Here is a 27,656-nt window from a genome sequence, read left to right as displayed (position 1 = left end):
TGTGAGGACTTCTGGCTGTATCTGCTTCACAACTAATCCTTGTGAATGAAATTTGGTGGATGGAAACTATGTGGAAGCCTGTTGGGGAGGACATGCTGCTACACTTGCTACTTTTGGTCAGCAGATTTAATCCATTATTGAATTTAATAGCATAACCTGTAACTTGGATGAGTTTAATGAAATCTGTTCTGTTACATGCATTTGGGGATGTCCCTGGTCTGAGGATAGCTTACTCAATCCCTCACACCAGCCAACAACACCATGAAGATTGACAAAGTATCAATCTTTCTTTTTCTAACAAAGATATTTAAGAAAAAAAATTAAACAAAATTGTTGAAACAGAGTCATCAAGAGAGAACCTGTTTACATTAATTTACCTTTACAAGCAGACACTACAGGAGACCATTTATGATCCTCTTTACATACTGATTTTAATTTTTCTCCTTCTGGACAAGTATAGGTCACTTCAGATTTAAAAGTAGTGGTATTGTAGGACTTCTTGGCACCAATAACGTCTTTTGGCGGTCCACAGTTAACTTTTTTGTAAACTGAAAGATAAGAGAAATTGATATCAGTGGTGCATGTGTACCAGGAGTGGCTGAGAACAAGGAGATCAGGACGAATTTATGTAACCCCTTATTTTGTTTTCTGTAACCCCTTATTTTGAGTTCACTTTCCAAGTAGCATTGCATCGCTATTCTGTTCTCTGCAATTGTCCATTTCCTCTTCAGCACTCTGTTATGTACTGATGCTGAGTTAAAATAATAACTGCATCTGTACTGAACCACTGCCAAACAAAAGGCCTTTACCCTGACCATCAAAGGTACAAGTCCTCTCCCAACAGTTGCTTTTCAATCTACAGGTGTATGCTTAGAGCAGGGCCATTCACTTTAACCATTTTTACCACTGTCACCCATCTTTTCACAAATTCTCTGAGAGGTAGCACTTTCCTTTCCCACCCCACTTTCTTTTGCCAGAAGGACTTTGAAAAGTTGCTGAGGGTTTGAATGAAGAGGAAGGTGTCTTTTCTCAATCCTTTCAGCCATGAACCCAACATAACTTCTTTCACCATAGCCACTCATGAAACAACACACACACACACACACACACACACACACTCTCACACACACACACACATATCTGTAAATACACAGGTATACAATAAATAAAATGGAAGCACTCTACTAACCTGGGTTAATCAAATATATATCCCAATTTCCATCATTGGGTTTAAGTACATCATTCAACTGAGTCACCTTACTCAGATCACACAACTTAGCTTCAGCATTGTACTGGTATGAATTACATCCTACATATTGTTGACAAGAATTTTCACACTCCTTTAAGGTCTTATCCTTAAGCTGTCCTAAAGTAGCTTTGCTCGGCATGCTAACTTTTTTAAACATAACAGGTTTGTTAGCTGGAAAAAGAAAGAGAGAACAAGAAATACATTTTACACTCCTCCAACTACCCAACACACACACACACACACACACACACACACACACACACACACACACACACACACACCACATTCATATATAAACTGGCAAAGGAAAGAACTAATGAACATCGATATGAAGACAAGAAAAATATTGACATCCTAAGAGTGACACCGATAGGCTGTACTTGTCCAGAAGAAAGGGTAGGAGAAGTTTGATTAGTTGCCAGGATTGTATCAAAGCAGAGGAAAACAGCTTAGGGTAGTATGTAAAAAACACCCTACAACCATTGTTGAAAGATGTGAAGAAGTCTGGTGTCATCAAAATTGATAATTGTGTCAAGAAAGAAAAACTTAAAAAAAAGAAACAGCATGAAAGGAGAAAAAATGTATCATCAGTTTGCAAGAGATATGAATGCCAAGACAGATACAGAAGACCAGTGGCTATGGATGAGGAGTGACCTGAAGATAGAGACAGAAGCACTGATATGCACAGTACAAGAACAAGTGTTAAGAACAATGTGAAGTGCAGAATTGACAACTCTACCAAGAGCAACAAATGCAGAATGTGTGGCAAGAGGGGTAAAATGGTATGGCACATCATTAGAGAATGCTTGAGTTTGGCACAACATGATTACAAAAGATGATATGACAATGTGACAAGAATTATCCATTGGGAACTCTGTAGAAATCATGGCCTTCAAAGTGTAAAGATGTGGTATGACTAGACCCCAGGAGTTACTGAGAATGAAGATTGCAAAACCCTGTAGGATACAATGATTCAGTGTGATCACCTGACCAGAAATCAGATGTTGTGGTGAATATGTACTCTATATGTGATGGTGTACTAATGTATGCTCAGAGGGTGGTAATACCACAGACACTACAGAAGAGAATGCTAAAAGAGTTTCAGGTGGGACACCCAGGCATCTCTAGAATAAAAGTGCTGATGTGAAGTTTCGTATACTGGCCAAGCATGGACAAGGAAGTTGAAAACCTGGTAAAATGCTGCAGAGGTTGTGTGCTGGCAGTGAAACTACCTACTAGAAACCTGTGAACCTTGACTGGAAGTGAAAATACTATGGTCCTGATTGTATATCGATTTTGCAGGCCCAGGATATGGATAGCTACACAAAATGGCCTGAGGTCACAAGGTGTGAACGACTAACCTCATATACGGTAATAAACTTCTTACATGAGCTGTTCGCAAGATTTGGTATACTGGATATAACTGTCTCTGATAACTGAACACAGTTCGTATCCTGTGAGTCTAAAAGATTCTGCTAGATGTTCTTGTGAGAACATAAAAACATAGCATTGTATCATCTTAGATTGAATGGAAGGGCCAAACAGTTTGTAGACACTTTTAAGAGAGCTTTAAAGAAAACTACCAAGGAAGCCATGGATGAGGTCATGCTCCAACAATTCTTAAGGGTATACATGGTAACTCTGAACCCAAATGTGTCAGAAGGAAGTTCACCAGCAGAATTAATGTTGTCAGAACGATGAAGTCAGTATTCAATAAACTGTTGTGAAGAAAAAAATACATATTAGCAAAGACATGTCAGAATTCTTTAGAATCAGTGATAAGGTATATGTAAGAATGTACAAAAATGGCAAGCAATACTGGGAAGGAGAAATTGTAACATACATAGGGAGAATGATGTATGGTGTTAGCAGCAGAAATGGAATGGAAAGGAGACATAGAAATCGGCTTAAGGAAAGAATTATAGAAAAGTAAACAACAAAAATAGAAATATAGATGGACTGGCTATATGACACTTTTCACGCGCCAACACTGTTAGCCAGCCATTATAAATAGAGCAGTAGTCAGTCAACAGGATAAGGTTGAAAAGGTTGGGAGTATGCGTAGACTGTATTGATAGTTGTGTATGTGCTGATATAGTAACTACACTGTGATACTGAGTGGAAATTATATTGATTCAACTTTTTGAGGATAATAACACTGTACAACTGGGGTCATACAGTGTCAGATAGAACGATTCTATTGATAACTTCAGAATATAACAATATCTGTCAGAGTGACAACTGTTGTCAAAAGATAGATACAACAGTGGCAAAAGACCACTTTACAACATAAAGTAATATCCAGTTAGATGAATGTAATTAGAATGGGAGTAATCGATACGTTTATATCAAACTTCTTGAAGATTCATATTAATTTCTTCCTAAACTCAATCATGGCACAGCTGTTCAGTTCACTGAAACTGCTTGGCTATTGTCTCTGTTTAAACCTGATCTGTTAAAGTACTCAAACTTCAAGAGGGTGAGCTGGATAAATATTGTAGTCAGGTCTGCAACTTCAGCCCTGTTGAATGTCCTTACAGAAAAATAGAGAAATGGGCCACCTTTAAATCTGACCCAGAGAGATTTATCATCATAGCAATGACATCATAGCATTCATGAGTATTCTAATAATGAGATCACTAAACTGAGTGAATTTCTCCTGATGTCCAAAGTTTTAAGAAGGAAGAACTTCAACAAAAAAGGATAAAATTTTTGAGCTGTACTCAGGGAAGTTGCTGGCTGTTTAGTACTTAATACGAAGGAACTATTCTAAAGAGAAACTTATTTTAGGTAGAGAGGATTCTTTAGTCTCAACAGAAAATTTCTCTAATTTTAGTAGCATAGAAAAACGTATTCTCCACATGTAATAATGGCTGGTGACAAGAAGGGCATCTTGCTCTAATAACCATGACAAAATGTAGGAAATACTTGACTACATAGATTGATAGTACTTTTTCTGTTATTTTGTATGGCAGATTACGAAGGACAACTACTGATGAGACACTGTGTTGTAATAGCACTGTTTAAGCCATGTCAACAAGAAGAAATGAAGAAAAAGCTGTTGTCGCTGCTGTTACTGCTACTGCTCCTGCTGCTACCACCACCACCATGACTACTACTAGTAATACTAATACTATTACTCTTTGGGTTTAAGTAAAACACCATGAGGTTCTTTTCTTACATGAAACTATAATTGAAGGTATACATAAAAGCGTTCAAGAGGAACACATTCTCTATGAGAATGTCCTAACAGTATTTCCATTTCCTAATATTGCTCTTTGTTTTTCAGGAATATGTCTCTGTCTTTCTGTAAAGACAGAGACATGTCAATGTCTTTACAGAAATGGTTGTCTGTACATTATGAATTACAAATGGAATCACAAATTTCAGAAGTAAGAGGAAAAGAGAATTGCAATAATAAAATGCACAGAATAATTACCTTTTACTCGCTGGTAGTAATCTCTGCTTTTGGCTGTTTTCATTTTCTTGGAGGAAGCTGCAGTTTGTTTTGATAAGAAACATTTCCCATCATCTTTCTTTATTTCAAATGATAAACATTCTTCATCAGTCAAACACGCTTCTGCACAAGCATCTGCTGTTACATTTTTCTCTTTCCATAATGTTTTCCCAGATACATCCAGAGCTGCATCTTTTACTTTCACAAAATTGATCTGAGAAACTGGAATTAAAGGAAAATTTAGACAAATAAAATAACAACAACAATAGTAATAATTTCTAATGTAGCACCATCACAACTCGCTGAATGGCCAGGTGATGGTATAGAATAAGACAACAGATTATATCAGAGAATAAGCTTTGTCAGATCTGTTAGCTTATGATATTAAGTTCAACATTTAGTGTAGAACCCTTATGTGGACACCTAATATGTTATAAAACTCCCTCAATCATTTCCAGCTATCTTTAAAAAGGGTATCCACATTATCCAATGTAATCAAAAAGATTTCAGGATATACAATATGCAGGATCAAACATGACTTAGGAAATGGGATTAGTGGATGTTTCATTCTAGCAATCTATTGGGAGTTAATGGTGGGATAAATCAATGGCATTCTCAGTGTTGCTTTGATCATCAATGACAATGAACTGATAAATTTGTTTTGGAAGACTTTTTGCTCAGAGAATAACATTGGGAAGCTTTCTGAAGTTCTTGCTTTGGCAGTGTTAACAAAGGGCTCTCCTGGATCAAAATAAAATCTCCAGTAAATGAAGTGTTTGGACAGGCCTCTGAGATGCATGCAGTAAATCAAAATTATTTTGCATGCACTCATCCAACATCTAAGCCTAGCTGTGTTGTGAAGTTATGTCAAACAGCTGCTGTTATGCCCTTCTTTACCTGGGCAGAGAAGGCACTTTACCCCTGTGTGGTAACTATATCAAACGAGAGTGTGTAGTGAATGAGTTTGAAATATCAGACAATGGTGACTTCCTCCTTGATCAATCCATTATCTACATTTATAAATTGCACTTGTAAAGAAGGGAAGGATGGAAAATAGGTACTGTCCTTAAAGGAAATTATTGAAAGCAAAGTGGGAGTGGCAAAAATGGCTTGAATGGATGGGGATTATGGTGCATAAACCTGTAGCTCAGAGAACAATAATTGGAGAGAACACTTGACCTTCAGGATGATCCTTGATGTTGGGTTTCTTAAACAGTTTCTAGACAGAGATTATTCTACCTTCAAAAGGATTGCATCCCATCCTTATCTTTACAGTCCATATGTACATGGTACAACTCAGCTGCTGAAGTCAGTGAGCAGAATCAATACATACTCCATCCTCACCTATGGCACTACCAGTTACCTCTCCCTCCCTCTCATTATCATCCCTGTTCATACTACTTTCCATAGATCAGCCCACTTTCTGTACCTTAATTAATTTCTCTTTCCACTCTGAGCTACATCTTAGGTCCGCCATACCCCATCCTTAACATCTCTCCTATCTACTGTCATTCTCTCCACCCTTTCATATCCACTATTGATGAACCCCTCCCCAGATATGTTAGCCCAGTGACTATAGCAACCCTTATGTATCTCTGATTTTTGTTATCACCCTCTCACTTCCCTGCACTCTATCGCCCTGCATGTCATCCCCTTACTCTTTCATCTCCTTACTCTTTCATCTCTCCGCTGCTGTTTTCTACTCCTCATGTGATGCTGCTTGTCATTCCCACCTCTCTTTAGCCACTTTTATCTCTCACCTTCCCACCATACTGATATCTAACATTGACCACACCTTCACCCTTTTTCATTCATCCCTTACTACATCTACATCTAGCCCAATCTCTAACCATCTGACACTCTCCTCCCACATTCTTATGAAATTAACCACCCTCTCCTCTCTTGATCCCCTGTCTGTAGGAGAGGAACAAGTTTCTACGCTTCAAGTTCTTGGCTGTTGGACTTACTCCGTCATCTAGTTATTATTACCTGGCTTTTGGGTAGCATTAATGACGTCCTCTTTGTTGTGGGCATATGCAAGATCTCTGGTCTTAGGATAACTAGTTCTTCCCAACCAACAACCACAAACACTGACGAACTTGTCATATTTTCAGTTAGTCTTCCTCTGACAAACACATTTAATACAAAAATAAAACAAAATTACATAGACAGAAACAACAGGAGATGAGCTATTTACATTACCTTCACAGGCTTCTGCCACTGGACTCCACTTATTGTTTTTTTCACATACTGACTTTAGTTGTTCTGCCTTTGGACAAGTATAGGTCACTTCAGATTTATAGGTGGTGGTTTTGTAGGACTTTGATGCACCAGCAACTTCCTTTGGAGTTCCACAGTTAATTTTTGCATAAACTGAAATTAAGAACAGAAATTGATACCAATGTTGCATGTATACTATATAGTTGTGCTCTGCTCAATATATAGGAAAGGAGTTGGTAGGAATTCCATATGGCGTATCCAGTGCAACATATGGACACATCAGAAGTGCACTGGGCTCACTGGTAGGTTAACAAAGAAAGAAGTCTTTGTATGTGATAGATGTGTAGGAACAATAAACACTAAGAACACACAGGAAATGGATTTTCTCAAATGCCCAGAAGGTTGTAAATGGATTCTGTTACATTGGTGAGCTAATTAGTAGAGGAGGTTTATAATTAAGGGTGGTGGATTAGGATTGTTAGAGCACTGGAAGGCTATTTCAAAGGATTGTTGAATTTTAGCGAGGAAGGACTTGGGACCATTATATTGCACAGAGTTTTGGGTGATGATACATGGTACAAGTGAAAAATGTCAAGTTGGAAATTAAGAGATTTACATAGATACGCTTGGTATAATTGTGAGGTTAAGAAGGTTACTTTACAATTCTGTGGTCCTGGGCGAAATCTTGGTTATGTGGTTAAAAATTTGTTAAAAATTTGCTTTATAACTAAAAATGAAATCTGGTAAATGAAAACTGTATGGATGTCTTCTGGAGGGAACAGTCTACCATATTTCCACTTTTTCATTGGGAGACTTAACCTATCACCCAATTTAATACTTTGCCCTTGGATAGAATTAATGATGTCCACTCTGTTACCAGCATTTGGGGAGGTCTCTGGTTTGAGGACAACGCCCTTTGTCTCTCCCACCAGCAACAAACATTGCATAAATTGTCAGGAAGTCAGCCAGACTTTCTCTGGCAAAGATAGCGTGAAAATAAAATAAAATTACCCTGACAGTGACAATAAAAAGGAAGCTATTTATATTACCTTTACATGTAGAATTTACTGGAGACCATTTATTATCCTTTTTACAGACTGATTTTAGTTCATCTCCTGGACAAATGTAGATCACTTCAGATTTATAGGTGGTGGTATTGTAGGACTTCTCAGCACCAAGAATGTCTTTTGGTGGTCCACAGTTAATTTTGGTGTAATCTGAAATTGAAAGGAAAATTGTTGCCAAGGATGAAAGTATGTTTGGAGGAGGGTGAGAATAAGGAGATAATGACAATGTTACAATAAAAAATATTGAGTGAAACAATCTGAAGACATGCACACAGAAATATATACATACATACAAACATACATATAAAAATGTATGTATGTATGCATGCATGCATGCACAAATATCATCAGTGAAAATCAAAAACACTTGACTCAACCTGTTATGAGTGTGTATTTATATATATATATATATATATATATATATATATATATATATATTGTGCGGGTGGCACATAAGATGTACCATCCTGAGCGTGACCGTTGCCAGTACCGCCTGACTGGCCTTGTAGGGTTTTTGAGCGAGATCGTTGCCAGTGCCCCTGGACTGGCTCTTGTGTGGGAGGCACATAAAAGACACCATTTCAAGCATGGCCGTTTTCGTGCGGGTGACACGTAAAAGCACCCACTACACTCTCTGAGTGGTTGGCGTTAGGAAGGGCATCCAGCTGTAGAAACTCTGCCAAATTAGATTGGAGCCTGGTGTAGCCATCCGGTTGCACCAGTCCTCAGTCAAATCGTCCAACCCATCCTAGCATGGAAAGCGGACGTTAAACGATGATGATGATGATGATGATATATATATAGTGATCATCATCGTCTAAGGCAGAGGTTAAACAATGGCAATGATGACGATATTGATGGTACACACACACACACAACAGGTGGAGACAAATGTTTTTGATTTTCGCTGATGATATTTGGCAACTTGTATCCCCTTGTTATATCATGAATTTGACACAACTTGTGAATTCTTTACTATTGATTTTCCGAGCAGGGGGATGAATTACTTCCTGGAAAGTTCCGAGGAGTGAGAGGAATTATTTTCTGAAAAGTTCCGAGGAGGGGTAATTATTAAGATGTGTGGAGTAAAAGATGGGTTGCAGTTAGTGGAAACTGTCCTATCATTTGAGATGCCAACAAAGGGGAAGCGGAGTCATGATTTGGGCTGGCATCATTGGAGACATGCTGGTTGGTCCTTGGAAAGTTCCAGATGGAATTAAGATGATATCTAATGCCTATGTTGCCTTTTTGGGGGACAATTTTAAGCCATTGTTGAAAAAGTAGAAAGTTTCATTAAAGAGAGCGCTGGTATTCATGTAAGGTAATGCACCCTGCCATGCAGCTAAGAAATCTCTGGAATACCTACAGTAATTAGGCTTCTCTAGACACTGTTTGATGAAGTGGCCAGCGTGTTCACCCAACTTAACCCCTATTGAAAATCTATGGACTACAGTTTTCAACGAAAGATGCGCTCTGGGAAGCTATTGTGGATACTGCTGACAGTATTACTACACCAGATGAAATAGTTACCTTAAAAAATTCAATGGGTAAACATGTCGGGGATGTTCTCTCATGTGGAGGATCATACATCTGTCATTAAGAACTTTATGATGTCATATTTCTTGTATTATTTCCATTGAAACATATTATTATGTTCCTTATAAAGTCTATCATGATTATATTTGTTACTAAAAATTAATTGTCACATTAAATAAATGTTTGTTTTTGCATAATTAGCATTTTTATAAGACCTACCTAATAATTTAGGATGGCAGAAATGATGCCTCGTAACAAAAATGGCTGTTGTTTCTTTATGTATGGGTGCATCAGATTTATTTTGGTACAGTACATGTAGATGGGTGTTATCATCATGCAGTGGAAAAATATCAGGATTCAAATGAATAAATACTCTGTTATTGTGAAAAAAACTGAGCTGCCTAATAATTTGACACACAGTGTATATGCAAATTCGGCTCTCAAGTCACTGCAGGTGCCAATTAATGCAACAAATAGGGAAGTGATTGGGGGTTGGGTGTTAGGATGGGGTTAGTGTAATGAGATTTGGGGAATGCTTGATGAGGCAGCATTAGTTTAGGGGCAGGGCCTGGTATGCACAAGAATAAATGAAATGCTTTTAGAACATCATTTTTGCTGCGATTATGTATGGTTCTTCTCAAATACTCTGCTGTCACTCACACACAGAAAAAGCACAATATATTTTATGCACAGCACTCCATGAGTCTGAAGTACTGTAATATGATTTATCATTGCCAATGCTTTCCACACTCATATACATATATAGAGAGATACACAGACATGCACATAAAAATAAAATGGAAATATTCTGCTGACCTGGATCAATGATGTAAGTATCCTTATTTCCATCATTGGGTTTAAGTTTATCAGTCAAATGAGTCACTTCACTCAAATTACAGGCCTTTTCTTTCTCACTGTACTCATATGAATTACATTCTGAATGTTGAAGGCAAGCTTCATTACACTTCTCTAAGTTCACATTCTTAAGTTGTCTTAAAACATCCTGCTCAGGTATGCTAACTTTAGGAAGCATAATTTTTGTATCATCAGCTAGAAGGAAAAATAAAGAGAAAATAAGTACATTTTATAGCCATGCTCAAAACAGATGCATGCACACACACACACACACACACACACACACACACACACACACACACACACACACACACACACACACACGCACACACACACACATTAACCATTATAATGCATGTGGTGTATAATTTTTTAAATGGCCTTTTTGTTATATGCAGTGGTATGACAAACTTCCTGGACTTGAAAGACTATTGAATGCTAGTGGATACCTGTGGTTACAAGTAGTACCTGCTACCCACATAAATGCTGCCAGGAATAAGACCAAACCTGAGTCAAATCAACAACAATAATAATAATAATAATGATGATGATGATGATGGTGATTTCTTTGATTTGCCACCAGAATGAGGAATGTGGGAACAATTCAGAGATGGACTTACAATGTGGGCATTTACATAGAATGGAATGATAAAAAAAAGACAACATAGTATACAATACTAAAAAAGGTGAAAGTGATGTGATCCTTCTGATGCAGGAGGACACCTCAGGCCAATTGAGGAACCTATTATCTAAGATCTCCCTGAAAACCAAAGACAAGTGTTCACTACAATTCCAGTTCTCTGACTCACAGGGCTACACTTAGAGTGGTGCTCTAAGTGTACACACCTTGCACTCTCTCTGTATAATATCAATCACTTCTTTATCCAATGTGTCCAATACCATGACAGTGATATTGTTTATGTAAGCCAACACAAGTTACACTGACAACCACACACTCATCACCCAGTTTGGTTGAGATATGTATCAAACACTATGCAGTAAAATCTTCAGAAATCAAATATACTGTAAAGGTGTGTGAGGCATCCTTTACAGACCAAACAGTTCCAAGAGTTGGTCATTTAATTTGACCACTGAATAGATACCACTTTCTATTGGATGATCTAGCCTCTAAAGATGGGACCAAACCTGATATCTCTGGTTCACCTTGTCAACAACTGCTTCTGCCGCTGTTGCTTCTCCACCACCACTGCTGCTGCTGCCCCCCCCCCACCACTACTAGTGTGTTCCCTTAAAGGTAATTCTGTCAATGTCTTTACAGAAATGGTTGTCTATACATTATGAAATACAAATGGAATTGCAAATTTCAGAAATAATGGAAAAGAGAATTCTAGTAATAAAATGCAAAGAATAATTACGTTTTATTCGTTGGTAGTAATCTCTGTCTTTGGCTGCCTTTAATTTCTTGGAGGTAGCTGCAGTTTTCTTTGATAAGTAACATTTTCCACTTTTTGTTATTTCAAATGATAAACAATTTTCATCAGACAAACATTTTACTACACAGGCTTCTGTTGTTACGTTCTTATTTTTCAACAATTTTTTCCCCATCACATCAAGAACGGCATCTTTTACTTTCACAAATTGTTTCTTAGTATCTGGATATAAAGTTAAAGTTAAACCAATGAAATATTAATTTCTAATATAAAAAGAAGATAAAATCTATGAGGTAGAAGTTTGTTGATTAAACTGACCTCTACACTTGAGTGGTATTTTATCTTATTGGCCCTGCAAAGGCAAAATTAACATCAACAGAATTTGAATTAAGAAGTGAAAGAGCCAGAACAAATAACACAACACATTTTGTCTGATGCTCTGTTGATTCTGTCAATCCATTACCCTTAACAACAAAAATAATTATAATTATTGTTGATGCAATTGATATTATGAATAACAGTTTCTAATATAAACACAAGGACCATAAATTCTGGAGTGATAATGTCATCATCATTATCATCATCATTGTTTAACGTCCGCTTTCCATGCTAGTATGGGTTGGAATGTATATAAATAAATCAACTGCTATACAGAAGTATGGAAGGTGAAGTATGTATTGTTGAGATACAAAGCCATGATGTAAAAGGATGTAACTAAATATAATTAATCATAGCAATGGTTAATTATATTTTACTAATTTTGTAATGTTTTGCTTTTTAGGTGAAACCAAGCTGAGGTCAACTTTACTTGCAGGGATAGATAACATAATATACCAGTCAAACTGCAGACATTGTAGTATTGACAAAACATCTATTGAAAATTGCTTGTTTTGAGTCTAAATCTGAAATCATTTTTATTAGGATTATCATAACTAAAGGTGGTGGATTGGAAGATAGCAAGAGCATCAGAAATCTGTTTCAGAGGATTGCCGAGTTTTAGTAAGGAAGGATTCAGAGCATTATACTGTACAGAATTTTGGATGATGACAAAAAGTATTGGAGAGAAAGGTCAATGTGGAAGCCTACAGGAAACAAGCATTCAAACTTCCAGTTCTTGATCAGCATACTTAATCCATTACTTGATTTAATAGCATTACCTTGCCTTTGGACAGAATTAATGGAATGCACTCTGTTACAAGCATTTGGTGAAGTCTCTGGTATGAGGATAGATTCCTCTCTAAGGATAGCTTCCACCAGTTACAATCACTGTGGAAATTGCCATAGAGTTAGCCAGTCCTCCTCTGACAAAGGCATTTAACACAAAAATAAAACAAAATTACATAGACAAAAACAATAAGAGAGAAGCTATTTATGTTACCGTTACAAATAAGTGGTATGGGAGACCATTTGTTGTTCTTTTCACATGTAGACTTTATCGTTTCATCCGCTGGGCAAGTATAGGTCACTTCAGATTTATAGTCAGTAGATTTGTAGTCCTTCTCAGCACCGACAATGTCTTTTGGTGGTCCACATTTGATTTTTGAGTTAACTGAAATTGGTGAAATAAATTGATATCAATATTAGGAACAGGATGAGAGTAAAGAGATAACGACAGTGTTATAATAAAAGATACTGAGTGAATCAAATTGGTGAAATTTGCACACAGATATAATACATGCATGCATGCATGTCTGTGTGTCTGTCTGTCTGGATGCATGCATCGTTAGCCACAGACACATTCATGCCTGTTCCCATAGTAACAAGCTGAATGTGAGAATTCTTTTGTCTGAGAAAGCACATGTTGGTAAATATATTGAAACCACTTGTTGGGCACTGTGTTCTATTGTTTTACCCATCGAAATGCATATTGAATGATTAAATGCTTGTTTTTTAAAAATATTTAATTTTTAATGTGCTGTTTATTGCATTAAATGCATATTGAATGCTTAAAACTACAAAGGACATGATGTTTACTCATTTCGTAGGTGTAGAATACAAATATTGACAACATGTGCTATTTTCAGGATATTGACAAAATGTGCTGTCACACACAGAATGACAGCTTCGAAATCCTGTTTCCTGACTGGGTGAAAATGATTAAACTTTAAACCTGTATAACTTTTTAAAAATATTTTTCTGGAAAATGTGAAAGAACTCCAGCAATTCAGCTTTGAAAACTACATCATTATATCAAATTTTAAAATTTCAATAAACTTCAATTTTTGAAACCTTGGCAGCTAAATTGAAAAAATCTGCTAAACTTTATAGAATAGGGGGTAAAAAATGCAATTTATATGTAGAGTAAATGTATCAAATTTTCACTTCTAAATTTAATCTAATAAACACAAGACAAGACTGTGTTCTAAGATGCCTTCATGCAACAAGAAAACAAGTAAAAGAATATGTGTACACACACATACATATATATACATATATATACACACTTTTTATAAACATACATGTATGTATATGTAAATACATGCAAACACATAAACAAGCAAGCACACAAAACAAAGAAATAAAAACATTCTACTGACCTGGGTTAATGATGTAAGTATCCCATGCCCATTTGTTGGGCAGAAGGTCCTGAGTCAAGTGAGTCGCATTACTTTGATCACAGAGCATATCTTTTTTATTATACTCATAAGAGTTACACCCTGGATTTTGATGACAAGCATGACCACACTCCTTTAAGCTCACATCTTCCAGCCGCTCAAATGTATCATGCCCTGGTATGGCAGTGCCTTTAATTATCAAAAGATCATCTTTGGCTAGAGAAAAAAAAGGTAGAAAATAAGAAATACATTTTATACTCTGACACACACTCACATTAAAAACTATATAGCGTCCAGTGCATAAATTGTTCCAAATGTACAAATTATATAAAACAAATATGAGGTCGGCTGAAAAGTTCATAGGTTGACCAAAATACTCTCATGGAATGTAACGAAATTAGGTTTATCTTTCAACACTGTCCCTCTTGTGGTCCACAAACTTCTTACACTGGTGTTACAGTGGTTGGATCCCATAAGTGAAGAAGCTTTCATCTTATTAATCAAAAAACACATCATTATCACTACAATACTGGTTCCCAGTCAAGTCTTTTTTCATGTTGTGTAACAAATAATAATCAGATGGGGCCGAATCAAGAGAATAGCAAGGGTGATCAACCAGTTCAAAGCCACAGTCACACACAGCAGCCATTGAAACTAAGGACTTGTATTCTGGAGTATTGTCATGATGAAACAAAACACCCCTCATTAGTTATCCTGGGTGTTTGGTTTTGATATCCTTTTATAACTGACTCAGAAAGTTGGCATAACACTCTCCATTCATTGTGTGGACCTTTTGAAGATAGTCAATAAACACAATGTTTTTGTATTCCAAATAACTGAGACCATCACCTTGCCTGCAAATGAAACAACCATGGCCTTCTTTGGAGCAGGTGAGGGGTGGTGTTTCCATTGCTTGGATTGTTTATCTGTGTCTGACTCAAAATGAAACCAACACTCATTCTGGGTTGGGAAACCTTCAAGGAAACCAGCTGGATCTACCTCAAACTATATCAGGCTTTCCTGAGATGTGGTCATCCTGGTGTGGTTTTGATCAGGTGTCTGAAGGTATAGCACCCACAAAGCAGAAACTTTTGTTAGGTCAGTTTCATTGTGCAAATTATTCTCTCACAGAAAATAATAATAATATTTATTCCTTTATTACCCACAGAGGGCTAAACACAGAGGGGACAAACAAGGACAGACAGAGGGATTAAGTTGATTACATCAACTCCAATGTGTAACTGGTACTTATTTAACTGACCCTGAAAGAATGAAAGGCTAAGTCGACCTCGGTGGAATTTGAACTCAGAACGTAGTGGAAGATGAAATACCGCTAACCATTTCACCTGGCATGATAACGATTCTGCTAACGATAATCAATCACCTGTCATTCATCACCATGCGGCAAACATGATCAATGTTTTCCTCAGTGGTAGCAGTTGCAGGACATCCAGGCCTTAGGTCATCTTCAAGCCTCTCTGTTCACCTCCTAAATTCACTTGGCATCACTGTGGATAATGAACACAGAATCTACAAAAAACTGGCATCATTGGGGAAAATGATGCCCTACTAATGATAGGAACACAGAAATAAACAGGGGGAGAAAATAGAAAAAACGTTTAGTGGCTAGCAATCTATCAAAGTACAAATCTATCAGAAGTACAAATGGGATCATGGATTTCAAAAAAAAGAGGAAAAGAGTATCCAACAATGAAGTACAAAGAATACTTACGTTGTATTCGCTGGTAATAATCATTGCTTTGGGTTGATTTCATTTTCTTGGATTTAGTTGCAGTTTTCTTTGATAAGTAACATTCTCTATTTTCTTTCTTTATTTCAAATGATAAACAAGTTTCGTCAGACAAACACTCTTTAGCACAAGCATCGGCTGTTATATTTTTCTTGTGAAACAATGTTTTCCCAGATACATCCAGAACTGCATCTTTCACTTTCACAAAATGGATCTGAGCAGCTGAAATTAAAGCATGAGTGAGACAATTGGAAACAAAACATGAACAACAATAGTAATTTCTAACATTGAAAGAAGGCTAACACTTTGAGGAAGAATGTGGTCAATTAAATTGGCCCCTACACCTGAGTAGTATCGTATTTTAATTGCCCAAGAAGGGAAAGTTAACATCAGCAGGATATGTACTTTGAAGTTAAAGAGCCAGAACTAAAACCACAACACGTGTTGTTTGATGCTGAAATGATTCTATGAATACCTCCTTAACAGAAGAAGGAGGAGGAGAATCATCATCATTATCATCATCAACATCAACATTTAACATCCGTTCTCCTTGCTGGCATGGGTTGGATACTTTGAGCGGGGCTGGCAAACTAGAAGGCTGCACCAGAATCCAGTCTGATTTGGCATAGTTTTCTAACACCAACCACTCCGTGAGTGTAATGGGTGCTTTTACATTCCACCGGCATGGGTGCTATTTCTGTGATACCGGTATCTGTCATGAGTGCGATTTTGCTCAGCTTGATGGGTCTTCTTCTCAAGCACAACATAATGCTAAAGGTCTCGGTAATTTCCTTTGTGAGGCCCAACACTCTCCCTAATTAATTGGGCTAAACTGACTCTCTCCCTAATTGGTTGGGCTATGACCCTCTCCGTAACTTACATTACCTGATCCAACAACTTGATACCTCTGTATTTATTTGTATCTAAAGTGTCACCTTTTCCTTCGTAGCAGTTGACTATGGCACAGCTACACCAGTCATTGGGTATGACTCCTTTGTGTATCACTGGTTAACTATATGGGTGACTAGGCTATATAGCCAATACCACCAGCTATTTTGAGCATCTCTGTGGTGATTCCTGATGGGCCGGGGGCTTTCCCTGTCTTCATGCTTTATCTACCAAGGTACTGTCAATTCGGATAGCTGGTCCCTTTGTTGGGTTGAGATTCGGCAGACACTCTTTCTCCCATTCATTCTCTTTATTGAGCAACCTTTCATAGTGGCATCTCCAAACCTCTCTCTTTGCAGCCTTGTTTAGTGCAATTGAACCATCATCCATGTGGACATCACGATTCTCTCTCACACACTGTCTTGCAACATGAAATACTTCAATTTTACAAGACTTTGAGGGTGAAATCACAATATGTTGGTTCAATAAGTAGCTACTTTACTATTCGTTTCCCATGCAGAAAATGACCTGAGTAATTTCCTTGCATTGTTGTTTCAGTACATATATATGGATTGAGTGAGTAATCTGGGTTTGATTCTCAGTCTAAATCAGTTCACTTTACATAGACAGTCACTACCCTTAAGAAAGACATGAATATCACACAATTTCATTGCTTTCTCTAATTATGTTTGGTCATTTACCTTAATAATAAATACATAACTTATTACAATGAGCTGAACTATAACTTGACAACAATATTTAAGAAAAAAATTAAACAAAATTACTGAAACAGAGACATCAAGAGAACCTGTTTACATTAATTTACCTTTACAAGCATTTGCTACAGGAGACCATTTATAGTCCTCTTTACATACTGATTTTAATTTTTCTCCTTCTGGACAAGTATAGGTCACTTCAGATTTAAAGGTGGTGGTTTTGTAGGACTTCTTGGCACCAGCAACATCTTTTGGTGGTCCACAGTCAACTTTATTGTAAGCTGAAAGAAAAGAGAAACTGATAGGATCAAAAGAAGACAAAATAAACACTTATGATGATTCAAAAGGAGAAATACGAAGGTTGTGGTCAATGAAGAGAGTAGATGTGATGCCAATAGTAATTGGTGCACTTGAAAATATCAGCACTCAGCTACCAGCATGGCTGAAAAAGACTGGTGCAAGTGTGAAGGAAGATCACCTACAAAAATCAGCATTGCTTGGAACTGCAAGAATTCCTTGCAGGGTTCTTGAAGCATGACCAGTAAACAAGTGTCACCTTAGTCTGCTGGCTGTGGACAGCTGACACTTTCCATCATACCCAGCAAAATAAGCTGTGAGTTTTCATATAACAACAAAAACAACAATCATAATAATGATAATGCTTCCTTTACTTACCCAGAGGCATCATAGATGAGATGGATATCACAAGGACGATCAACAATTTGTGTGGGGCTTTACTTAAAAGATGAGGAGAAATAAATGGAAAGGATGGTAAAATGTGATAAAAGTATACATATTGTACAAAGTATGTGACAACATGTCGGATGAAGTCCTCCCGATACAGGAAAAGCTCCAACTTGGGCCAATCAGGGAACCAACAGATTCAGGATTACCCTGGCCATCAAAGGCACAAGTCCTCTCCCAACAGTTGCTTTCCAATCTACATGGCACATGCTTAGAGAAGGGCCATTCACTCTAACCATATTTGCCATTGTCAGCCATTTTTTCACAAATTCCCTGAGAGGTAGCACTTTCTTTTCCCAGCAAAACTTAAAAAAGTTGATGAGCTTTCAGCTTTGTCCTCGATATGACATTTTTCATCATGGCTACTCATGAAACAATATGTATATATATATATATATATATATATATATATATATATATATATATACATACTACACACATATATGAAAATACACAGGTACACAATAAATAAAATGGAAATGCTCTACTGACCTGGGTTAACCATATATATATCCCAATTTCCATTGTTGGGTTTAAGTAAATCAGATGACTGACTTGCATTATTCAGATCACATAACTTATCTTTCTCATTGTACTGATAAGAGTTACATCCTACATATTGTTGACAAGCCTTATCACACTCCTTTAAGGTCTTATTCTTAATTTGTCCTACAGAATCCTTCTTTGGTATGCTAACTTTTTTAAACATAAAAGGTTTGTTAGCTGGAAAAAGAAAAAGAGAACAAGAAATACATTGTACACTCCTCCAACCACCCAACACACACACACACACACACACACACACACATCACATCACATTCATATATTAGATATTGTAAAGTATCAGTGCAAAATTCTGTAAATGGATAATTTATAAAAGAAATAATTGATTCACAAAATGTCACCTTAATCAGAATCCATGTGAGCTGTAGAACATCTCGAGACTTATTTCAAAACATATCTCAGTACTTAGAGTGTCCTAAACTGGAAAATAGTTTTGTGGATGGGTACTGCTTTTATTCTTATGAATTCTCTTATAAAACAATGCAATAGAAGATTTTCTCATATTTTATTCAAAATCTTGATTGCTGGTATTTGTGCATAATTATCTCATGATGATGATCATCATCATTTAATGTCTGCTTTCCATGCTGGCATGGGTTGGACGGTTCGACTGGGGTCTGGGAAGCCAGAAGGCTGCACCAGGCTCCAGTCTGATCTGGCAAGGTTTCTACAGCTGGATGCCCTTCCTAACACCAACCACTCTGAAAGTGTAGTGGGTGCTTTTTATGTGTCGCTTGCACGAGGGCCATGAGGCAATACTGACATCAAATGGTGCTTTTTATCTGCCACCAGCACAGGAACCAGATAGGCGGAACTGGCAGCAACCATGCTCGGATAGCGCTTTTTACATGCCACCGGCATGGGAGCCAGTCTGGTGGCACTGGCACTGACAATGCTCACATGGTGCTTTTTATGTGCCACTGGCATGGGTGCCTGTCAGGCATCTATTTTAAATATATTTATAAAGTAGTCATCGTCATCGTAGAAGTAGTTAGTAGTCGTAGTAATAATATTCTGCTCAATTCCACAGATTAGCTTGTCAGTTGTTTGACCCTAACCAGTTGAGCATGTCCTTGGGTGGCTGACGATATGTGCATCTCTGATCAGGAGCAGAAGCAGTGAGAGAGCATCATAGCCATGTGTTGTGATGAATTCTTTGGCGTTTGAATAATTCACCACTGGAAACATGGGTGTTTTGTTTGACATCCTTAAACAACCCTTATTCAGGAACCTTTGGAGTGGGATGGTCTACTTGACTTGAAGAAAATTCTAACTGGGCCTCACCTGCAAGGTCATGTGCTGTTTATCTTGATATGAAGTCACCATGTTGCACACATATGCTTGTGATGTATGTGCCTAGTGTATCCTCAATTACTGATGAGACACTGTGTTGTAATAGTACTGTTTAAGCCATGTCAGCATGGAGAAATGAAGAAGAAGTTGTTGTTGCTGCTGCTGCTACCATCACCCACACTGCTGTCACTTCCGCCGCCACCACCACTACCATGACTACTACTAGTAATACTAATACTATTACTCTTTGGGTTTAAGTAAAACACCATGAGGTTCTTTTCTTACATGAAACTATAATTGAAGGTATACATAAAAGCGTTCAAGAGGAACACATTCTCTATGAGAATGTCCTAACAGTATTTCCATTTCCTAATATTGCTCTTTGTTTTTCAGGAATATGTCTCTGTCTTTCTGTAAAGACAGAGACATGTCAATGTCTTTACAGAAATGGTTGTCTGTACATTATGAATTACAAATGGAATCACAAATTTCAGAAGTAAGAGGAAAAGAGAATTGCAATAATAAAATGCACAGAATAATTACCTTTTACTCGTTGGTAGTAATCTCTGCTTTTGGTTGTTTTCATTTTCTTGGTGGAAGCTGCTGTTTGCTTTGATAAGAAACATTTTCCATCTTCTTTCTTTATTTCAAATGATAAGCAATTTTTGTCAGTCAAACACTTTGTTGCACAATCATCTTCTGTTACATTTTTCTTCTTCCACAATGTTTTCCCAGATACATCTAGAGCTGCATCTTTTACTTTCACAAAATTGATTTGAGCAACTGGAATTAAAGGAAACTTTAGAGGAGTGTAAATAACAACAACAATAGTAATAATTTCTAATATAGAAAAAAAAAACAAAACAAAAATATGAAGTGAGAACAAATACACAGCCCATGTAAGGGTAGAAAACAGCTGTTAAATGATGATGGTAATGAAGATGATGACATGAATACTAATTGCAGTATTGGAAGAAATGTTTTAGAGTATGTATGCAGGTTCTTTTGATTAGGGGTTCAAATCAAGCCAAGGTCAACTCTGCTTTTCGTGTAAGTTGCAGTGAATAACATAAAGTACAAACAAACTCCAAGGTTGATGGTATTGATTAAACACTTCCATTCAGAAATTCTTTGCTTTGTGCCTAAATCAAAAATCTTTATTTTTATTATTAGTAGTAGCAATATTATAATTAAGGGTGGTGGATTGGAAGATAACAAGAACATAGGAAGACTGTTCCAAGTAAATGCTGAGTTTTAGTAAAGAAGAACTCATACATTATATTTATCCCCACTTAACAGGCAGGATGCCACAAAGTATGGGTGAGAAAAGTCAAGTTAGAAATTAAGAGAATATGCATCAAGATTAGATTTGGAGTTAATAAGCTTACAACAATATCGAGGAGGGTGGAGTTTTGTCTGCATGGTTAAAAATTAACTTCGCAACTAAGCCTTGGGGATGAAATGTAGTGGATGCAAGTTATGTGAAAGCCTGCAGGAGAAGAACAAGTTTCTATGCTTCCAACTCTTGTTTCCTGGACTTAATCCATTCTCTAGTTTAATACCATCACCTGGCCCCTGGGTAGAATTAATGATGTCCACTCTGTTGCAAGCATTTGTGAGGTCTCTGATCCAAGGATAACTAGCTCTCCCTCATCATCAGTCACAAGCACTGTAGAACTTCATATGCATTCTGTTAGTCTTCCACTGACAAACACATTTAACACAAAAATAAAACAAAATTACATAGACAGAAACAACAGGAGATGAGCTATTTACATTACCTTTACAGGCTTCTGCCACTGGAGTCCATTCATTGTTTTTTTCACATACTGACTTTAGTTGTTCTCCCTCTGGACAAGTATAGGTCACTTCAGATTTATAGGTGGTGGTTTTGTAGGACTTTGATGCACCAGTAACTTCCTTTGGAGCGCCACAGTTAATTTTTGCATAAACTGAAATTAAGAATAGAAATTGATACCAATGTTGCATGAATATTATGTGTGTGCTCTGCTCAATATATAGGAAAGGTGTTGGTAGGAATTCCATATGGTGTATCCAGTGCAACCTATAGGCACATCAGAGGTGCACTGGAATCACAGAATTCTTTGTGTGTAACAGATGTTTAGAAACAATAAACGCACAGGAACTGGATTTTCTCAAATGCTCAGGAGATTCCCTAGAGGTTGTTGGTGGTTTCTGTTACCAAGAAATTGGAGGACAATGATTCATTGAACCCATTGGATCTTGCCAAACTGTCCAACCCATGCCAGCATGAAACATGGATATGAAATAATAACGATGATAAAATACACACACTCACACAAAACAAAAAATACTTCTGTGTGTGTACAAAACATGTATGTATGTATATATATATATATATATATATATATATATATATGTCGTCATTATCATTTTATGTCCACTTTCTATGATGCTGGATAAAACTGGACTATGAGGTTAAGAATGATAATTCAAAATACTGTGGTCCTGGGTGGAATCTTAGTTATGTGGTTAAAAATTTGCTTCAGAACAAAGGATGAAATCTGGTAAATGGAAACTATGGATGTCTGCTGGAGGGAACAGACTATCACATTTCAACTTTTCTGTTGGGAGACTTAATCTGTCACCCAATTTAATACTTTGCCCTTGGATAGAATTAATACTGTCCACTTTGTTGCAAGCATCAGGGGAAATATCTGGTCTGAGGACAACTTCCTTTGTCTCTCCCACTAGCCACAAACACTGTGTAAATTGTCAGAGAGTCAGCTAGACTTCCTCTGGCAAAGATATTTAGCACAAAAATAAAGTAAGATTACCCTGACAGTGCCAAGAAAAAGGAAGTTATTTACATTACCTTTACATGTAGAATTTACTGGAGACCATTTATTATCCTTTTTACATATTGACTTTAAGTGTTCTCCTTCTGGACAAGTGTAGGACACTTCAGTTTCATAAGTGGTGGTATTGTAGGACTTGTTAGCACCAACAATGTCTTTTGGTGGTCCACAGTCAATTTTGGAGTAAACTGAAATTGAAAGGAGAAACTGGTGTCAATGGTGAGGGCATGTTTGGAAGAGGGTGAGAATAAGGAGATAATGACAATCTTACAATGAATTCTTTACTATTAATTTTCATATATAACATATAATCACTAACTGTTTATTCTTTATTTTACAGCTCTGATAATGTGTGGTGAAAAAATTGCAATTAGAGTCATTTTATTCAATCTGTAGAGAAAAGGATTAAGTGCAAGGTAAGTGCCAAAAGAAGTAAGTTATATGGATAGCCCAGCAACTGTCAGTGAACATATGTCACAAAACTGGTTCAGACATTTCAAGGAAGGTGACACCAGCTTCAAAGACAACCAAGGTCAAGGAGACATTTTGTTGTGGAAGACATTGCTTTGCTTGAAATGGTTGAACAACAACCAGGCCCAATCACTCATACATTGTCAGTAGAACCTGGTTCTTCACAAAGCATTATTATTCAACACCACCATAAGCTCAGCCTTGTAAACAAATTTTGTGGAGAAGTTCCTCATGAACAGACCAATGACTAGGCTCAATGACATGCGAACATTTGTGAACAACTGTGGACAAATCTTCATGATGCCTGTTTTTGGCATTGAATTGTAACTGGGGATGAAAGACAGATGTACTTTTATAATCCTATTAAGATAAATCAGCGGTTTTATTCCAACCAAGCTTCAGAATTTGTTGTCAAACAAAGGCAGTTTTAACAGAAGGTCATGTGTGTCTGGTGGAATTTTGAGAGGGTGTTGTACTTTGAGCTTGTCCTAGATGGTCATGCTGTGAATGCTAACCTTTATGCTTAACAACTGCAGTGAGTATATGATGCTTTGAAAGCCTATCTGGCATTGGTCAGTTGAAGATGTGCACTCCTACAACATGACAATGCTCCAGAACAAACTGCCAAAGTGACCAAATGCAAACTTGAGAAATTTGAGGTGCTGGAAGTGCTACCTCACCCAGTTTACAGTCCAGACCTTGCATCACCAGATTACCATCTTTGTTGAACCATGGCTCATTTTCTGCATGGATAGAGGTTTAGTAATATAGATAAGGTTAAAACCAGATGCAGGGAGTTTTCTGTCTCTAAATCAGTCAAATGTTATAAGCGTGGAAAATGGTTATTGTATGTAACTTGATAAAACTATTAAAGCTTGAAATACAGAAAAACTTTTGACTCAGTCTGGTACATATATATATATATATATATATTTACAGATTTTTATTAATGTCACATATTAAATGAAGCGCTTTTCACCTAGTCGTGTAGGTTTTTCAAATTTGAAAAACCTACACGACTAGGTGAAAAGCGCTTCATTTAATATGTGACATTAATAAAAATCTGTAAATGTACAAACATCCAGGTTTCTGAGTACCTTAATTTTTTATATATAATTTCTGTACATCACCTCCAAACCTTCAAATATATATATATATATATATATATACACACACACACACACACACATCATCGTCATCATCATTTAACATCTGTCATCCATATTGGCATGGGTTGGATGATTTGACAGGAACTGGCCAGCCAGGGTGCCATCCAAACTCCAGTTGTTTGTAGTGACAGGATTTCTAAGGCTGGATGCACTTCCTAATGTCAGACACTTTCTTAGTGTGTGTATTGGGTGCTCTTAATGTGCCACTGGCATGGGTGCTTTTATGTAGTACCAGCATGAGTGCATGTTATACAGCACTAGCATCTGTAAAGGACAAGCCTGTTTGTATAGGTGACACCAATTTTACTTAACTTGGCACATCCTCCTAAGTACAGCAAATTGCCACAACTCTTGGTCCCTTTCATTTCCTTAGTGTGAAGCTCAGTAAAATATGTCTTGTTGGGATTTGAAGCCACAGTATAAGAAGATGTAACTAAATACAACTAACCTTGGCAAATATTATCACCCGTCACTTTACTGATTTTGTAATGTTTTGCTTTTTAGGTGAAATCAAGCCAAAGCAAACTTTACTTACAGAGAAACAAAAACATAATATACCAGTCAAACTGTAGACATTGTGGTATTGACAAAACATCTATTGAAAATTGCTTGTTTTGAGTCTAAATCTGAAATCATTTTTATTAGGATTATCATAACTAAAGGTGGTGGATTGGAAAATAGCAAGAGCATCAGAAATCTGTTTCAGAGGATTGCCGAGTTTTAGTAAAGAAGGATTCAGAGCATTATACTGTACAGAATTTTGGATGATGACAAAAAGTATTGGAGAGAAAGGTCAATGTGGAAGCCTACAGGAAACAAGCTTTCAAACTTCCAGTTCTGGATTAGCATACTTAATCCATCAATTGATATGATAGCATTACCTTGCCCTTGGGCAGAATTAATGGAATGCACTCTGTTACAAGTATTTGGGGGGAGGTCTCTAGTCTGAGGATAGCTTCCACCAGTTACAATAACTGTGGAAATTGTCATAGGGTTAGCTGGTCCTCCTCTGACAAACACATCATCTAATGCAAAAATAAAACAAAATTACATTGACAAAGATAACAAGAGAGAAGCTATTTATGTTACCGTTACAAATAGGTGGTACTGGAGTCCATTTGTTGTTCTTTTCACATGTGGACTTTATTGCCTTTTCGTCTGGGCAAGTATAGGTCACTTCAGATTTATAGTTGGTAGATTTGTAGTCCTTCTCAGCACCAACAATGTCTTTTGGTGGTCCACATTTGATTTCTGAGTTAACTGAAATTGGTGAAATAAAGTGATATCAATATTAGGAACAGGATGAGAGTAAAGAGATAACGACAGTGTTATAATAAAAGATACTGAGTGAATCAAACTGGTGAAATTTACACATAGATATAATGTATGTATGTGCCACTGGCACAGGAACATTTATGCAGCACCAGCATGAGTGCATTTTATGTGGCACCAGCACCTGTAAAAGACAAACTTGTATGTATAGATAACAGCAACTGGTCTCTTGTTATTTCCTTAGTGAAGCCCAGTGAAGTATGTTTTGTTGGGATTTGAACCCACAATGTAAAAAGATGTAACTAAATATAAACTTTACTGATTTTGTAATGTTTTGCTTATTAGGTAAAATCAAGCTGAGGTCAACTTTACTTGCAGGGATAGATAACATAATATACCAGTCAAATTGTAAGGATTGAGGTATTGAAAAAACAAGCATCTGTCAGAAAGTGTTTGCCTTGTGCCTAAATCAGAAATTATCATTAATGTTATCATAACTAAGGGTGGTGGATTGGAAGATAGCAAGAACATCAGAAATCTGTTTCAGAGGATTGCTGAGTTTTACAGTATGTATGCATGTATATATGTATGTATGTAAGCATCATTGTATGTATTTATGTATATATGAGGGGGGTACCCAAATATGATTTCATTCACTTAGTTTTACATGTTTACACTTTTATCACCTTAAAAGTATTCTCCATTTGAAGCAATGTATCAGTCCAGGTGTGTTTTCCACTTCTTGAAGCAGTACTGGAACTTTTGTGAAGTGATGCCTTTTAACTCTTCAATAGTTTTTTTCTTCACTTCTTCCACATCTGAAAATTCCAGCAAGGCTTCAAAAACTTTTCCAGATAAACCATCTTTCTATATTGCAAAGACTGCACTTTCCATTGCTGTTGTTGTAAGGCTTACACTTGGCCAAGATTTTCCAGTGAATCTTATAGTGGAAAGTGCGGTCTTTGCAATATGGAAAGATGGCTTATCTGGAAAAGTTCTCTAGACCCCGCTACTTGTCTAAATTCAAGAACTGAACTTTTTGGGTCATGTCCACATATGGCAAAACATCTGCTACGTTTTTGGACCCCACAAGATCGCAGATAGAACCTGCTTTTTATATAATGTCCACGTACAAGCCTTTCATATGTCTTAACATCTCTTATATATTTATATATATTTTATTACTTTATATATTTTTTCTGTATATTATTTTTCACCCTTTATAACTGTGTAACTTATACACGTGTAGTATACACCTAATGTATGTGCGTGCATATATACATGTATACGAATGATTGTACATATAGGAGTGCAAGACTACCTGTTGTACTTGTCTCCTTCCTTCATACATATACATATGTATATACGTTTATATATTTACAGATGTATATGTGTTTGACAGACAGGAGGGTGTATTTATGTATATACATATATAACTCATTTGTATATTCAAGTTTTTCAGCGAATGTGAATGTTTTATGGTTTATGTTTTTTGCGTATGTGCGATGGTACAGAATCTTGTTGAAAGACATAAGGCGTTCCCTTGCATACATTGTTGACCCAAGGCTTAACAACTTTACCCAGAACCTCAATACATGTAGCAGCATTCACCCTAAGGC

General features: G+C 36.8%; 1 protein-coding gene across 1 annotated transcript in view; it reads right to left on the bottom strand.

Moving 5' to 3' along the window:
- The window catches only part of LOC106869402 (uncharacterized), a 109,943-nt gene that overhangs the window by 64,462 nt on the left and 17,825 nt on the right, over positions 1 to 27,656 (bottom strand). Inside the window, exons 15-30 of the mRNA XM_089358261.1 lie at positions 25,855 to 26,025; positions 23,143 to 23,313; positions 22,067 to 22,237; positions 20,829 to 21,068; positions 18,921 to 19,151; positions 17,795 to 17,965; positions 16,063 to 16,302; positions 14,313 to 14,546; positions 13,154 to 13,324; positions 11,761 to 11,997; positions 10,346 to 10,579; positions 7,976 to 8,143; positions 6,909 to 7,079; positions 4,689 to 4,928; positions 1,190 to 1,420; positions 378 to 548 (exon numbers count right to left, since the gene is read on the bottom strand). Of these exons, the coding sequence (XP_089214387.1) occupies positions 378 to 548; positions 1,190 to 1,420; positions 4,689 to 4,928; positions 6,909 to 7,079; positions 7,976 to 8,143; positions 10,346 to 10,579; positions 11,761 to 11,997; positions 13,154 to 13,324; positions 14,313 to 14,546; positions 16,063 to 16,302; positions 17,795 to 17,965; positions 18,921 to 19,151; positions 20,829 to 21,068; positions 22,067 to 22,237; positions 23,143 to 23,313; positions 25,855 to 26,025 (3,252 nt within the window). The remainder of the gene's footprint in view (positions 1 to 377; positions 549 to 1,189; positions 1,421 to 4,688; positions 4,929 to 6,908; positions 7,080 to 7,975; positions 8,144 to 10,345; positions 10,580 to 11,760; positions 11,998 to 13,153; positions 13,325 to 14,312; positions 14,547 to 16,062; positions 16,303 to 17,794; positions 17,966 to 18,920; positions 19,152 to 20,828; positions 21,069 to 22,066; positions 22,238 to 23,142; positions 23,314 to 25,854; positions 26,026 to 27,656) is intronic.

The sequence above is a fragment of the Octopus bimaculoides genome, chromosome 10 (genome assembly GCF_046866305.1).
Source record: "Octopus bimaculoides isolate indiv1 chromosome 10, ASM4686630v1, whole genome shotgun sequence".
Taxonomy (NCBI): Eukaryota; Metazoa; Mollusca; class Cephalopoda; order Octopoda; family Octopodidae; genus Octopus; species Octopus bimaculoides.
Note: the sequence above shows the minus strand (reverse complement) of the source record. Positions and strands in the feature narration are given on the sequence as shown.